The sequence below is a fragment of the Mustela lutreola genome, chromosome 9 (genome assembly GCF_030435805.1).
Source record: "Mustela lutreola isolate mMusLut2 chromosome 9, mMusLut2.pri, whole genome shotgun sequence".
In the NCBI taxonomy this organism is placed as follows: Eukaryota; Metazoa; Chordata; class Mammalia; order Carnivora; family Mustelidae; genus Mustela; species Mustela lutreola.
This window is the reverse complement of record NC_081298.1, coordinates 72,244,682-72,259,345: the sequence shown is the minus strand read 5'-3', so window position 1 is coordinate 72,259,345 and position 14,664 is coordinate 72,244,682. Positions and strand designations below refer to the sequence as shown.

At 38.5% G+C, this 14,664-nt stretch overlaps 1 protein-coding gene across 1 annotated transcript in view; it reads right to left on the bottom strand.

Annotated features, from left to right (window-relative positions):
- MSH2 (mutS homolog 2) overlaps positions 1–14,664 on the bottom strand; it is a 78,770-nt gene that overhangs the window by 13,907 nt on the left and 50,199 nt on the right. The window contains exons 9-10 of the mRNA XM_059134742.1: positions 2,691–2,814; positions 685–835 (exon numbers count right to left, since the gene is read on the bottom strand). Of these exons, the coding sequence (XP_058990725.1) occupies positions 685–835; positions 2,691–2,814 (275 nt within the window). The remainder of the gene's footprint in view (positions 1–684; positions 836–2,690; positions 2,815–14,664) is intronic.

Genomic DNA, 14,664 nt, shown 5'->3' with positions numbered 1-14,664 from the left:
CCCCTGAGTCACTCAGGCACCTGGTGAAAGAACAGATTTTTGTTTTTTTAAGATGAGAGACAGACAGTAAGCAGGAGAAAGCACAAGCTGGAGAAGTGGCAGAGAGAGAGGCAGAAGCAGACTCCCTGCTGAACAGACAGAGCCTGACTCAATCCCAGGATCCCGTGATCATGAAATGAGTAGAAGGCAGCTGCTTAACCGATTGAGCCACCCAAGTGCCCCATGAAAGAACAATCTTAAAAACAGACTGAAAGGGGGCACCTGGATGGCTCAGTCTGTTAAGCATCTGCCTTCAGGTCAGGTCCTTGGATCCCAGGATCCTGGGATCAAGGTCCCATGTCAGGCTCCCTGCTTAATGGGGAGCCTGCTTCTCCCTCTCCACACTCACCCCGCTGTTTGTGCTCTTAAATAAATAAAACCTATAAAGATAAAACAAACAAACAAATTAAAAAAGACCCAAACTGTCCCTTCAGTCAATGACGAAAAGAGGAGTTATTTATAACAAGGTGTGTTGGAACATGTGATGAGGCTCTTAGAAGAAAATAAAGTTTCATTCTCACCTGATACCTCCTATCAATAAGTAAGGTAAAACTTCCTTAACATAAAACATTCATGTCTCATCAGAGAATAATTTAGTTCCATGGACCTACTGAAGGTTTAACAAAATAATGTAGGCATACAAACCTGTTGGTAAATTTAACACCATTCTTCTGAATGTCCACCGTACTGAAGTTTTTATTATTACGAAGGACTTTTTCTTCCTTACATGTTACACGAAAGTAATAACCAAACTGTGCATTGGAATCCAATTTAATCTGTTTGCCAGGATCCAAACCTTCATTATATGGAAATAAAGACAAAGCATGTCATGGATGCCTACAGCCATCTTTCAATGTAAATGTTTAAAATAATTAACTCTTACTATAAGACAGCACAGTGGAAATTACTATGATGACCTAACGGGGAACTATTCAAACTTTACTTCACTTAAAAACTACATGAACGAAGGCTATCTATAAAATCCTTGAACTCTGTATTAATGGTAGCTTCTGACGTGCAAGTGCTTTCTGGATACGGCCATCCCAAGGCTACAGAGCACCGCAGTAGGCTATGTCCAGAGCGTTCACACCATATGGCCCCTAACCCTGAGGAGCTCTGCACCACGGTTCTTTACTTCACTGAAGCATTTCTCTGGAGCTAACACAGAGTAGGATTAAAATAAACACACTTTCCAAACAAAAACTTAAGTCTCTCACAATGGAACTCTGTAAAACAAGGACACACAGTTTCTGTTAAATGTAGGAAATTTCACAAAATGAGCAATGATCGATCACCTGGATTTTATTCACCTAAGATTTTTGAGTTTTTCTAAGTCTGTCCCCACCCTCTCATTCATCAATGTGATCTTTAGAGTACAAATCAGAAGAGAGAGACCATATTTACAAATTTAATTGCTAAAGCATGGCTATCAAATATTAGTAGTAGCCAGCAACTAAAGACAGACTTCTCTGGGCTAAGGAGAGAAGAGATCATAGAAAAAACGTAGAAAGAGTTATGAAATGAGAAGAGTAAAGAAAGGCAAAGATTCTTTACCTGGTTAGTCCATATATGGATTCTCCATGGTAACTATCTGCAAAATTTTTTGTATATGTAGGTATGGACATATTTCTGGGAAGAGGATTCATCAGATTCTCCAGAAATTTATTAAGAATTACTGCCTAAGGGTTCTACTAATATGCTAAGCTATATTTATTCATTCAACATACGTATGAGAGATGCTCAAACAAAAAGGTTCATAAATTCAGAACAAATTAGTGTGAATAATGTGAGACTAACTGGGGAATTAATAATCTAGTATTGGGAACTTGGGCTGCTCAGCTGGTTAAACATCAGACTCTGGATTTTGGCTCAAGTCATGATCTCAGGGTCCTGAGATCAAGCCCCATCCTAGGCTCTACACTGGGTGAGAAGGAGCCTGCTTAAGATTTTCTCTCTCCTGGGGCGCCTGGGTGGCTCAGTGGGTTAAGGACTCTGCCTTTGGCTCGGGTCGTGGTCTCCGCGTCCTGGGATCAAGCCCCACATCGGGCTCTTTGCTCCGCAGGGAGCCTGCTTTCCCTCTCTGCCTGCTTCTCTGCCTACTTGTGATCTCTTGTTCTCCGTTAAATAAATAAATAAATAAAATATTTTTTTAAAAAAAGATTTCTCTCTCCTTCTCCCTCTTTCCCTCCCTGAAGTTCCACATACATTCTCTCTCTCAAAACAAAACAAAAACTGGTATGGAAGGCAGACATTTAAAAAAAGCTGATGTTACTGACATGCTTGCGAATACCAAAGCCAAATCAATGAACTAATAGAATGACGGTTACAGAGGAAGTGATGTTTAATACAGATCCTATTTCAAGGAAATGATGCAAGGGCCTCTTGGTTGATTTATCTGGCAGGAATGTGGGATTATCCTGGGGTTGGAAAGTTACTGAGAGACAAATCTCTCACTAGGTGAGGCTCTAAATGCAAAGCATCCTGTATCTCAACTTCTAAGTATCTATAATTTTATTCTGTTGAAGGCAGGCCTGGCACTTTAAGCAAGAAGTGGCATGATCCACTATGTCTTCTAGGCAAGTAATTCTGGCACAAGTGGGGACACTATATAGACAAAAGAATTATTCAAACCACCAATGAGGCCTTCTTACCTAGATCTCTCGCTGCACTTACTAATGTTGACTGCATCTTCTTTTCCAAGTCATCCATTATTTCTCTTAATTCACTCAGATTGGGATCAAATGAAGGTTTCACAAGGAATTCATGGTTTTCCACCTACAGACAGAACAAAGAATAGCTAAATTTTACAAATGATGTGTAAAGATGCAATAACATTGTGTTTTCTTTTCCTTCATTTTGTGTTTTCTTTTCCTTCATTTAAATTTCACTTGTATTTTGAGTTAAACTTATGTTTTAACTTACTCTGCCACTAAGGAGTTCCCATTTATTAGATGCAAAATTCTGTTTATAAGGAGCTTAGAGCTCTAGACACCCAAAAATTACTTAGATGAAAACGATGCAGAGCTTATGTCACTAGTAGTATTCAGTATTCTTATTTACATTTCCCCCTAAACAATGTTTAATATGTTCTTCCTGAACATTACTAAAGAATGTTCAATGTTCATAGCCTATAACAGAATGTGTAGTTTTTACCTAAACCAAGGATCCATCTTAGGAACCTCAAAATTAAAAATAAATAAATAATTAATTAAAAAGCTACAGAATTTCATTTATTCAAACTTAAAGTTGATCAAAATCTTTCAGGATAGTGGTGGTGGGGGTGCCTGGTTAGTTCAGTCATTTGAGTGTCTGACTCCTGATTTCGGCTCAGGTCACGATCGCAGGATCCTGGGATCAAGCCTGGCGTTAGGGTCCGTGGTCACAATGAAGTCTGCTTGGGATTCTCTCTCTCCACCTCCGTCTGCCCCTCCTCCTGTTCCTGCTCTCTGGCTTGTTCTAAAATAAATAATCTCTCTTAAAGGCTTTATTTCCCTAAATTCTTCTAAGAGTCAACAAAAAATCATAATGAAAGATTTCATTTACAATGGCAAATGTACACACAAAATATTTAGATATTTAGAATATCTTTTTTTTTTAAAGATTTTATTTCTTTATTTGAGAGAGACACACACACACACACACACAGAGCTTGAGTAGGGGAGAGGAGGCAGAGGAAGAGGGAGAGGGAGAAGCAGACTCCCTGCTCAGCGGGGATCTTAATGCGGGGCTCCATTCCAGAACCCTGGGATCATGACCTGGGCCGAAAGGAGATGCTTAACTGGCTGAGCCATCCAGATGCCCCTAGAAACAAAGTCTCAACTATTTAGGACTTTGTTTTTTCAAGACAGATAGATTAGAGAGAGAGACAGACAGAGAGCGTGAGTGCGAGTGCACAGGCAGGCAGAGTGGCAGATAGAGGGAGAGGGAGAAGCAGGCTCCCCGCTGAACAAGGAATCTGGTATGGAACTGGATCCCAGGACCCCAGGATCATGACCTGAGCCGAAGGCAGATACTTAATCGACTGAGTCATCCAGGTACCCCAACTACTTAGGACTTTTATTAAAAATAACTGCTTACTGCAATATTGAAAACAACTGGTAAGCAAAAAGGTAAACTACGAAAAGAGAAAACCAAACCCAATATTAACATCTACTCATTCCTAAGAGATGGTCCAACAGGAATCCCCTTTTTGAAATAAAACAAAACTTAGACAAAATTAGGAAAGAATACCTTTTAAAAAAGAACGAAGCATATCCTTACAGACACTAAGAACTATTAAAAAGAATTGGGGGGGGGACAAATAAAAATTATTAAAAAAAAAGAATTAGGGGAGGGAAGCCCAAATGTCCCAAAGCAACCAACTCTTATCTCAGGGATTAAGTTAAAGCCCCACAGTTGGGTGTGGAGCCCATTTGAAAACAGAACAAAATAAAACAAACAAACAAACAAAAACCTACTAAAAATAATTATGTAGAAAAGCACAATATAAGAGAGTCAGTTTTCTAAGGGAGATTTTTTAAAAACTTTATAAATGGGATTAATAAGATCTCTTGCCAATTACTCCCCACTTATTCAGAGCACACCTTCTTCACATACCAAACCCAAGAATAAAGAATTAAAATTACAAAAAGTCAGCAAGAAAACAAAGAATAAAACATTTATCAAATAACTTTCTAAATTTAAACCGACAAGAGATTTATCATACTAAAATACAAATTTTTGAATAAACCTAACTGAAAAAAATACAAAAAGATTTGTAGAAGTAGCTATACAAAATGTAAAAATGGAAAGATCAACTTTTCTTTATAAAGGAACTTGGTCTGCAAGTATCTGAAAAATATCAAGGTCATTAAATAGACCAATATAAAAACACACAATTCAAAGAGAAAGTAAGTAGTAAACTAACCCACAGGAAAATGTTAAAACTCAATGATAAAAGATATGAATATTTAAGTAACTTAAGATACTATTCTACAGCTATTTTTTTTTTTTTTAAAGGAAAAGAAATCCTACCACCAGATACTAATGAGGCTACAGTGAAATTAGTATACTCATTCACTTCCGGTGAGAATCTAAGTTGTTATAACCTTAAAAAAAAGGCGGTATGAGACAAGATTCAGAGATATTTGTTATACTCTTTGACACAGCAATTTTACTCCCAGGAATTCAACCTCAGGAATAATGCAACAGATGCAAAACAACAAGGGATGAATAAGGTCTCTGTAGATTTATCTGTTAACAGCAAAACCCATAAATGATAAACATTTGCACAATGATACATCATTAATATTACACATTTGATTCAAACAGGCAGTGAAGATGATGTAGAAAAAAAACCTAAGACTTACAATAATTTCAAGGAAAAATAATGCTACACTGGTGGGCTAATACTGCTGAAGAATTTGCCTCTTCCAGTGAACTTAAGAGAGGCAGAGCCATGTCAAGCTCCTAGCCTTGCCCCATCTTCCAGAAGTCTTCTGGTGAACTGACAAAACCCTGAGAATACTCACTAATAATCTAAATCTGGAGAAGAAAGCAGAACTGGTATCCTTCCATTTTCCATTCTCAGGAGGGGGAATGACCTCTAGTTGTCTGTCCAACAACATCAACCACCTATCACCAGAAACACACACACACACACTCATTACATCAGACTATACACAGGAGATGGAGAAAAAGAAATCCAGGCTTGGAACTCCAAAATGGGATAATGAAATTAAGAAACAAGATAAAAGAACAAAGAAAGGAAATTAGGTCATTTAAATAAGAATAAACACAATACACCAAAGAAGAGAAAAGATACAGCTGGATCAAATTACCTGTAGTACAAATACTAAATATTATAAGCAGTTTTTTCAAATAAATACACAGTTGAGTTAAAAAAAAAAAAAAAAAAAAAACTAGAGGTCAGAGCCCCTGCAAAGTAAAGGGTTGCCAGCATAAACCCAGGTTACAAGGACCATTTTTAATAGCCATCTGTAGGGGGCACATGGATGGTTCAGTAGGTTAAGCATCTGACTCCTGGTTTTGGGTCCAGGTCAAGATCGCCATCAGGGCCCCTTGCTTTGGGGCTCCATGCTCAGCAGGGAGTCTACTTCTCTCCCTCCCTCTGCCCTTCCCTGCCCCTTGATCGCATCCATTCTCTCAAATAAATAAATAAATAAATAAACAAACCTTTAAAAAAAAAAAAAAAAATCCTCTATCAGGCTGAGCCCCTAAGAGAGGGAATAAAAAGACGAAATTTCCTCCCTGACAAAAAGTTGGTTTTCACTGGGGTTGGGATTTCAAATGTTTATTTTTGTTGGCAGTGGAAAAGCCTGCTGATTGTTGTCATGTCTACTATCCTCTCCTTCTACAGATAGATCTGACCACTTCTCACAGGATATGTAACTACTAAGAACAAAGACTCCATCTCCAGCATCCCTTGCAGCTAGGTGTGAGGACAGGACTAAATTCTGGCCAAGAGAACAATGAGCAGAAATGCTGTGTACCATTTCCATAATCTGCTCTCCTCTTTCCCTTTTGTCTTCTCCCGCTTGCTGCAATAAAGATAAGGTAGTAAGCTGATGTGTACCTTGTCAGGCAATACCCGAAGGGTTCTGTTCTGGAGCAAAAGAGGAGGCGGCAGATCACAGAGACAACAAGGCTATCCTGACAGCCTCTGCCGCTTCGCTCACACTGCTCTGACAGAAAAGTAAGCCCATATTCTTGCTTATGCCACCATTATTTTATTTGGGGCTTCTTTTTCAGCAGCTAAATCTTTGCTCCAACAAGTCAAAAAAGCTCCAGGCTGAGAAATTAAAAGTGTTCCTGGCTTATGGGGTGCTGGGGTCAGCTCAGGTCATGATCTCGAACCTTCATCAGGCTTCATGCTCCTCTCTCCCTCTGCCGCTCCCCTTGTCCACATAATCTCTTGCTTTTTCTCTCTACATAAATACACAAATTTTTTAAAAAACAAACAACAAAAACAAAAGTGTTCCTGGCTTACATTGCGGTATATATGGCAAGGGCAAATTTTATCTGAGGGAGGGGGAGGATGTAAGATTTGCACAGACAGAACCGAGATAGGTGCAAATTCATAATCTAAATATACATAACAGACAAGGAAAGCAGCCACCAACAATAACAGTAAAAAAAAAAAAAAAAAGAAAAGAAAAGACTCAGCAGAAACAAGGGGTAGATTTAAACCAAGAAATTTTAGATATGGAATATTAAGTATATTAAAATATTTGAAGTAATAGAGAATGGAACACATGAGCAAAGAACAAAATGCTACTTAAAAATAAAAAGACTAGACAGAGTTAGAAATGAACAAAGTAACTTTTATAAGTAAAAAATACAGTCATTGGGAAAAAAAAACCCTATGGACTGGTTAAACATATCAGCGCTGAAGAGACACTCAATGAACTGGAACATCTGAAGTAATCACAAAGAGAGCAGCACAGACGCATGGCAGAAAAAGAATGTGAAAGTCTAACATATGTCCGATCACAGTTCTAGGAGAAGAGAATGAAGAACACAACATTTAAAGAGATAATGATTGATAATTTTCCAGAACAGATAAAAGATACAAATTCTCTGATTAAGAAAACATAGCAAATCCAAATAGAAAAAAGAAGTCCACTCTGGACTCAGAGCAATAAAAGCAATCAGTATCTGGAACCAAGACTTCCCAACAATAATAATTCAAGCCAAAGAACGGCACAATACAATCTTACAGATACTAAGGAAAAATAACTATCTGGAATAATACACCCACTAAAATCTCCTTCAAGAGCATAGAGACCTTTTCAAACAAACAAAACCTAACTAAACAGACTGACAATAGAAGAACTCCTGAAGAATATTCAGGAAGAAGAAATGAATAGCAAAGAAATTAGGAAGCATATGGGCAAATCTAAACTTAACACTGACTATATAGAATGGAAATCTAAAGGGGTAAAAAACACAGAACTAAAATACCAGCCCATAATGAAGAAATGTAATCTGATCTCAGATATCCTAAGACCCTATTATTTTGGGAGCTAAGTGAGAAGATACTGATAGACTTGATTTTGATAAGACATGAATACACATTTTGTAAAAATTTGCGAATAATTTACAAACCAGTGGAGGTATGATAGGATGGGGAGAATAGGAAAGGGAAAATGGAATTTTAAAAACCCAATCGATGGGGCACCTGGGTGGCTCAGTGTTTAGGTTAAAGCCTCTGCCTTCAGCTCAGGTCATGGTCTCAGGGTCCTGGGCTTGAGCCCCGCATCGGGCTCTCTGCTCAGCAGGGAGCCTGCTTCCTCCTCTCTCTCTCTCTCTGCCTGCCTCTCTGCCTACTTGTGATCTCTGTCTGTCAAATAGATAAATAAAATCTAAAAAAACCACCAAAAAACAAAAAACCAATCGATATGTAAGAAAGACAGAACGAGTAAGGGGAACCAGAAAGAATAGGAATCACATAGTAAAAGGATAGAAATAAATCCAAATTGTCACTTAAGAAAAGATTATCAAAATTTAAAATAAATAAAATCCAGCTATAAGCTCTGTTACTATAAAGACTCACAAAGGATGGAAAACTACACCCCATGTAAAAAACTAAAAAGAAGGACTCTCAGATAGCCCTCTTACTATCAGACAAAAAAAAAAAAAAACAAACAAAAACAAAACACAACAACAACTAAGGCAAAAAGCATCACTAAGGACACGGTCTCTAAAGAATGATGAAGGCTCAGTTCACCACAAAGAAAAATACAGCTGTGTGTTGAGAAACGTATAAAGCAATAATGGACTGAACCATAGAAAGAAATCCAAACTTCTCTCAATAACTCAGTAGATCAATGATTAGCAAGCATACAGACAATGTGAACAGAACTAAAGCTTTATCTAATCTAATGGACACACAGAAAATTCTGCAACCAAAATTAGGGAGCATGCATGATCCTCAAGTATACTGAGAACACTTATGAAACTGGGATGTACCAAGCTTAGAAATTAAATACACACAACACACACACACACACACACACACACACATTTCTAAACAAATGGTAACAGGAATAAAATTCTGACAAGTGAGTAAGAGACTGTACCTTTAAAAACTTGCAAGATACATTCAGCTAAAGCAACACAAAAAGAAAAGTATAATCTTAAATGCTTACTGAAAAAGAAAAGGCTGGAGAAATAGTGAGCACTCAATTAAAGAGGTAAAAAAAAAATAGGTAGATAAATATACATAAGAATATTAATGAAATAAAATAAGAATATATAATGAAATAAAAAGCAAAGATACAAAAGAGGATTTAAAAAGTCACAAACTGAATCTCTAAAAAAATACATACCATGGAAAGGAGGCACAAATTATATTAAAAATAAGCAGGAACGGGTGCCTGGGTGGCTCAGTGGGTTAACTCTCTGGCTTCGGCTCAGGTCATGATCTCAGGGTTCTGGGATCGAGCCCCAGAGCCCCGCATCGGGCTCTCTGCTTGGCAGGGAGCCTGCATGGATCTCTGTCTCTGTCTCTCTCTCTCTCTTTCAAATAAATAAATAAATAAATCTTAAAAGGGGGAAGGGCAGGGAATATTTCAGCAAATACAGCAGTGTTTTTTTAAAAAAATAATAAACATCACTATGAACAATATGAGGAAGTGGAAAATGTGAAGTACGTGTTTCTTAGAACAAGGGTCTAGTATCCAAAATATATACAGAACTCTTACAACTCATCAACAAAAAGACAACCCAACTGTAAAATGAGCAAAGAATCTGGATAGAAATTTCTCCAAAGAAAACGTGCCCAACATCATTAGCCTCCAGGGTAATGCAAATCAAGACCATAATGAAATACCACTTCACATCCACCAGAATGGCTATCAAGACAATGCCCAAAAAACAAATATGGTGGCTCATCAGTTGGTTAAGCAGCCGACTCTTGACTTCCACTCAGGTCATCATCTCTGGGTCCTAGGATCGAGCGCTTTGTTGGGTTCTGCGCTCAGGATTTCTCTCCCCCTCCCTCTGACTGCAAGCCCCAACAAGTGCCACCTCTCTCACTTTCTCTCTAAAATAAATCTTTTTAAAAATAAATAAATAAATAAATAAATATTAGTAACAATGTGAAGAAACTGGAAACCTCCTATATTGCTTGTGGGAATGTTAAATGGTGCACACACTTGGAAAAACAATCTGGTAATTCCTCAAAAAGTTAAACATAAAATTACCATATGACACAGCAATTCTATTCCTAAATAAATACCTAAAAGAACTGGAAACAGGTACTCAAATAACTGTATATCACTGTTCATAAAAGCCCCAATCAGGGGCGCCCGGGTGGCTCAGTGGGTTAGGCCGCTGCCTTCGGCTCAGGTCATGATCTCAGGGTCCTGGGATTGAGCCCCGCATCGGGCTCTCTGCTCAGCAGGGAGCCTGCTTCCTTCTCTCTCTCTGCCTGCCTCTCTGCCTGCTCGTGATCTCTCTCTGTCAAATAAATAAATAAAATCTTAAAAAAAAAAAAAAAGCCCCAATCATAATAGCCAAGAGTCAGAAACAACCTCAAGGTCCACCAACAAACAAAAGCAGAAACAGACCCATAAATACAAAGAACTGGTAACTGCCAGAAAGCAGGGGGATGGGAGTACGAGCAAGACCAGCAGAGGGAGTGTGAGGTACCGGCTTTCCATTATGGAATGAGTAAGTTACAGGGATGAAACATGCAGCTCAGGGGATCTAGTCAATGGTACTGTAGGAGCATTGTGCATTGAGCAAATAGCATTACATGCTGACTTCTCCATGTCATACACTGAAACTAATATTAACATAGTGTGCCAACTACACTATAATAAAAAAATAAAAAATAGTAAACAAAAAATGTCAACATGTATTTAGAGATAATTCTAGGTGGGAGAATATGAATACTTCCTTTTTTGATATTTCTTTTTCATTTCCAAGAACAAAAACACTGAAGCATTTATATACTACAGTACCTTTATAGCTTACATACACTCACACAATGATATAGCTGTATTAAGATCATGCAACTATGGCTTTTTAAAAACTATTTCAAGTTTTGGTCCCAGTATTGTCAGTAAAGATTTATCTAACATTACTTCTTTTCCAGTAATAGAGAAAATGACAGTTAATAAGTATATACAAAAACTAATATTAAAAGGTAAAGTGCTCAAATATGGTATAGAAAGATTTTTAAAAATTTAATGTATCTCACTGAATCACCCAATCTAACTGAAACTATTTTTTGGTGAAAATTCATTGCCTTTTTGAACCTTGTCCTGGGGCAGCACAGATCTACATTTCTATTTACTTCAGAAATAGAAAATTTTTCCGTAAGATTTATGGAAAGCAGACATAAAAGCACCTGTAGCATTACATACAAAACTAAGCCTAGGAAAAAAGGCAAATTAACCCAATCATGCATGTAAATTACTGCTCCCTTCATCACTTAAGCTCCTAAGTGCACAGCTGGAAAACATGAGTAAAGCTTTCAGAAATCATACATGAAATGATTGCTATCCTCTGAGGTCTGTTCAAAGCAGTTCTGAGTCATATAATTTAAATGTGTAAATTCATTAAAAATATCTACAATGACAGTGAAGGGTTGAATTCACTTTATAACCCAAGGTAAGTTTAAAGGTTTATAACAGAATAAAGAAGATACTGTATTAGGCTGATTCCCTAGAGAATTTAGAGCAGGTTATAACTAGGAATCATAGTTATTTAAAAGATAGCCTCGGGGCTCCTGGGTGGCTCAGTGGGTTAAAGCCTCTGCCTTCGGCTCAGGTCATGATCCTAGGGTCCTGGGATCGAGCCCCGAATCAGGCTCTCTGCTCAGCAGGGAGCCTGCTTCCTCCTCTCTCTCTCTGCCTACTTGTAATCTCTGTCTGTCAAATAAATAAATCTTTAAAAAAAAAAAAAAAAAAGATAGCCTCACACTATAAAACACAAAAACCTTTAGTTACAGGACAGTATCTTTTTTTTTTTTTTTTAAAGATTTTATTTATTTATTTGACAGAGAGAGATCACAAGTAGGCATAGAGGCAGGCAGAGAGAGAGAGAGGAGGAAGCAGGCTCCCTGCTGAGCAGAGAACCCGATGCGGGACTCGATCCCAGGACCCTGAGATCATGAAATGAGCCGAAGGCAGCGGCTTAACCCACTGAGCCACCCAGGCACCCTACAGGACAGTATCTTAGTAGACACGGCTAATTGTCTACACCACAGTCACTCCCCTTCTTCCCCCTTTCCAGTAGTGCTATCTCATTTGTCTATCTCCAACAGAGGGATACCAACCACCCACTAGTTGTCTTAGGCCCACATCATGGCCATAATCACGGCTTAAATGGTCCCATAAAGGCAACTTGCAGGGATCTTGCTTGGAATGTTGCATGAATTGCTACTGATAGGCAGCCAACCTAGGACCAAAGAGGAACCAGCAAGAGTTAAGCTGAAATTCAAATCACGAAGATAGAAAAGATCGAGAAATTAGGTCCTCTGGATGGTGTCATTGAGCTGCTGGATTAAGCAACGCTAAATTAAAGCTAACCCTATTTCTAGACTTCTAATTTCATACACCAGGGTATACTGAGGTTCAAGTTATGTGCAAAATAAACAGTCCTAACTGATACTGAGTTTAACCTCAAACAGTCTTGTGGGGTCCAGAATATGTCATAATGGCATAAAAATTACTCCAAGATGAAAGCATCAGAGGAAGACTTTGTTTTTGAACTCTCTTATCTCCCTAAAAGCAGAAACTCCCCAAAGAACTGTTGTTGTAAATCCCCCCTCAGGGAGTTTCACAACCAAGGAAGTCAAAATTATCATAAATCACTCCTAAAAGTCATTTGTTTTCCCCTTACTGCTCTTTTTCCTCCTCTCCTATTCCCCAAGCAACAGTATATAAGCCCCAAATTCTAACAGCCTCTCGAGTCACATTTTTCTGTGAACTCAAATATCTGATCTCTTGCTAATCTATCAGTTTAATTAGCAGAGCTCCAAACAATGAACAGAAGAGAACAGAAAAAAAGTTTTTCTTCCCCTACAAATAACTTAATGTTCTACTTTCAGATTACGAAATCAAGGTTTGGGGCACCTGGGTGTCTCGCCTCTGCCTTCAGCTCAGGTCATGATCCCAGGGTCCTGGGATCGAGCCCCACATTGGGCTCTCTGCTCAGCAGGAAGCCTGCTTCCTTCCCTCTCTCTGCCTGCCTCTCTGCCTACTTGTGATCTCTGTCAAATAAATAAATAAAATCTTAAAAAAAAAAAAAAAGGAAAGAAAGAAATCAAGGTTTGTTAAAATTTTAAGTGACAGCAATGAAATTAGGACGCATAACCTCTTCTTTTCCAGTCTATATCCATATAATTGTACTGCCTGCCTTCCTAAAATCCACTCTTCCCAGACACAAAATCTTACAACACTCTAATTCTATATTGTTGAGAATTAACACTACTATTTTACGGTCACAGTATAGTTTAATTTAAAAGATATATGTCAAGTATTTCAGATCAAAGTTAAAAATCTTAACCCACAATAAGGAAAGTTAGTATATTTGGAGGTGGAGGAAGCAGACCAGACTGCCAACATTGTCCATCTGAAGAGGGAAGAATGGTCAACTTTTGCCTCTATACTTCTTCGTATCATTTTGTTTCACTTGTATCAATAGTAGGTGTTAATCTGTACAAGCAGAAAAGCTTCAAATAAAACACTTTAAAGATTCAATTCGGCATTTTGGTACATCATCATTTTGGCTTATCTGCTGCCAGTATGTATCCCAAGGGCTGGATGTATGCAGTCAAAATACTGCAGGACAGGAGGGAAGGCAGGCCAGAAGGTGGGGAAGGAGTAAATCAAAAAGCATAATATGAAGTCAAAGTATCCAACCTTCTATCATTCTGCTACTTTTTGTAATTATCATAGGAGTGGCTAATATCTTAGGTATGATGCAAACAATCTGCTTACTGCAGAGGACAGCTTTTAATGTCCCAGAGCAGGAGAGGGAGAAGAGAGGTCCTATTAGGCAGGGTCTCCGCATCTATTGGGCAGGGTATGAATGTGATGACCCAGATAAAAAGGAGACGCATGGGGTCTTCAACAGAAGATCTGTACATTTACATAGGGGGCTATAAATTTTTTTTTTCCCAAAAGATTCTATTTTTTTTTTTTTTTAAAGATTTTATTTATTTGTCAGAGAGAGCGAGCGAGAGCGAGCACAGGCAGACAGAGTGGCAGGCAGGGTCAGAGGGAGAAGCAGGCTCCCTGCGGAGCAAGGAGCCCGATGTGGGACTTGATCCCAGGGCGCTGGGATCATGACCTGAGCCGAAGACAGCTGCTTAACCAACTGAGCCACCCAGGCGTCCCCAAAAGATTCTATTTATCCATTTGACAGTAGGCAGAGAGGCAGGCAGAGAGAAAGAGGAGGAAGCAGGCTCCCTGCCGAGCAGAGAGCCTGATGTAGGACTTGATCCCAGGTCGGGGCTATAAATTTTAAAAAACTCTTCAACGTTCTCAATTTATACACACCAACTTCTGACCAGATAATGCCCAGTGACTGCCCAAGACCATAGCACTTGCAGCAGGCTGCAAATTGGTAAAAAGAAATCACAAGCTCATTCTCACTTTGAAAAATGATTGC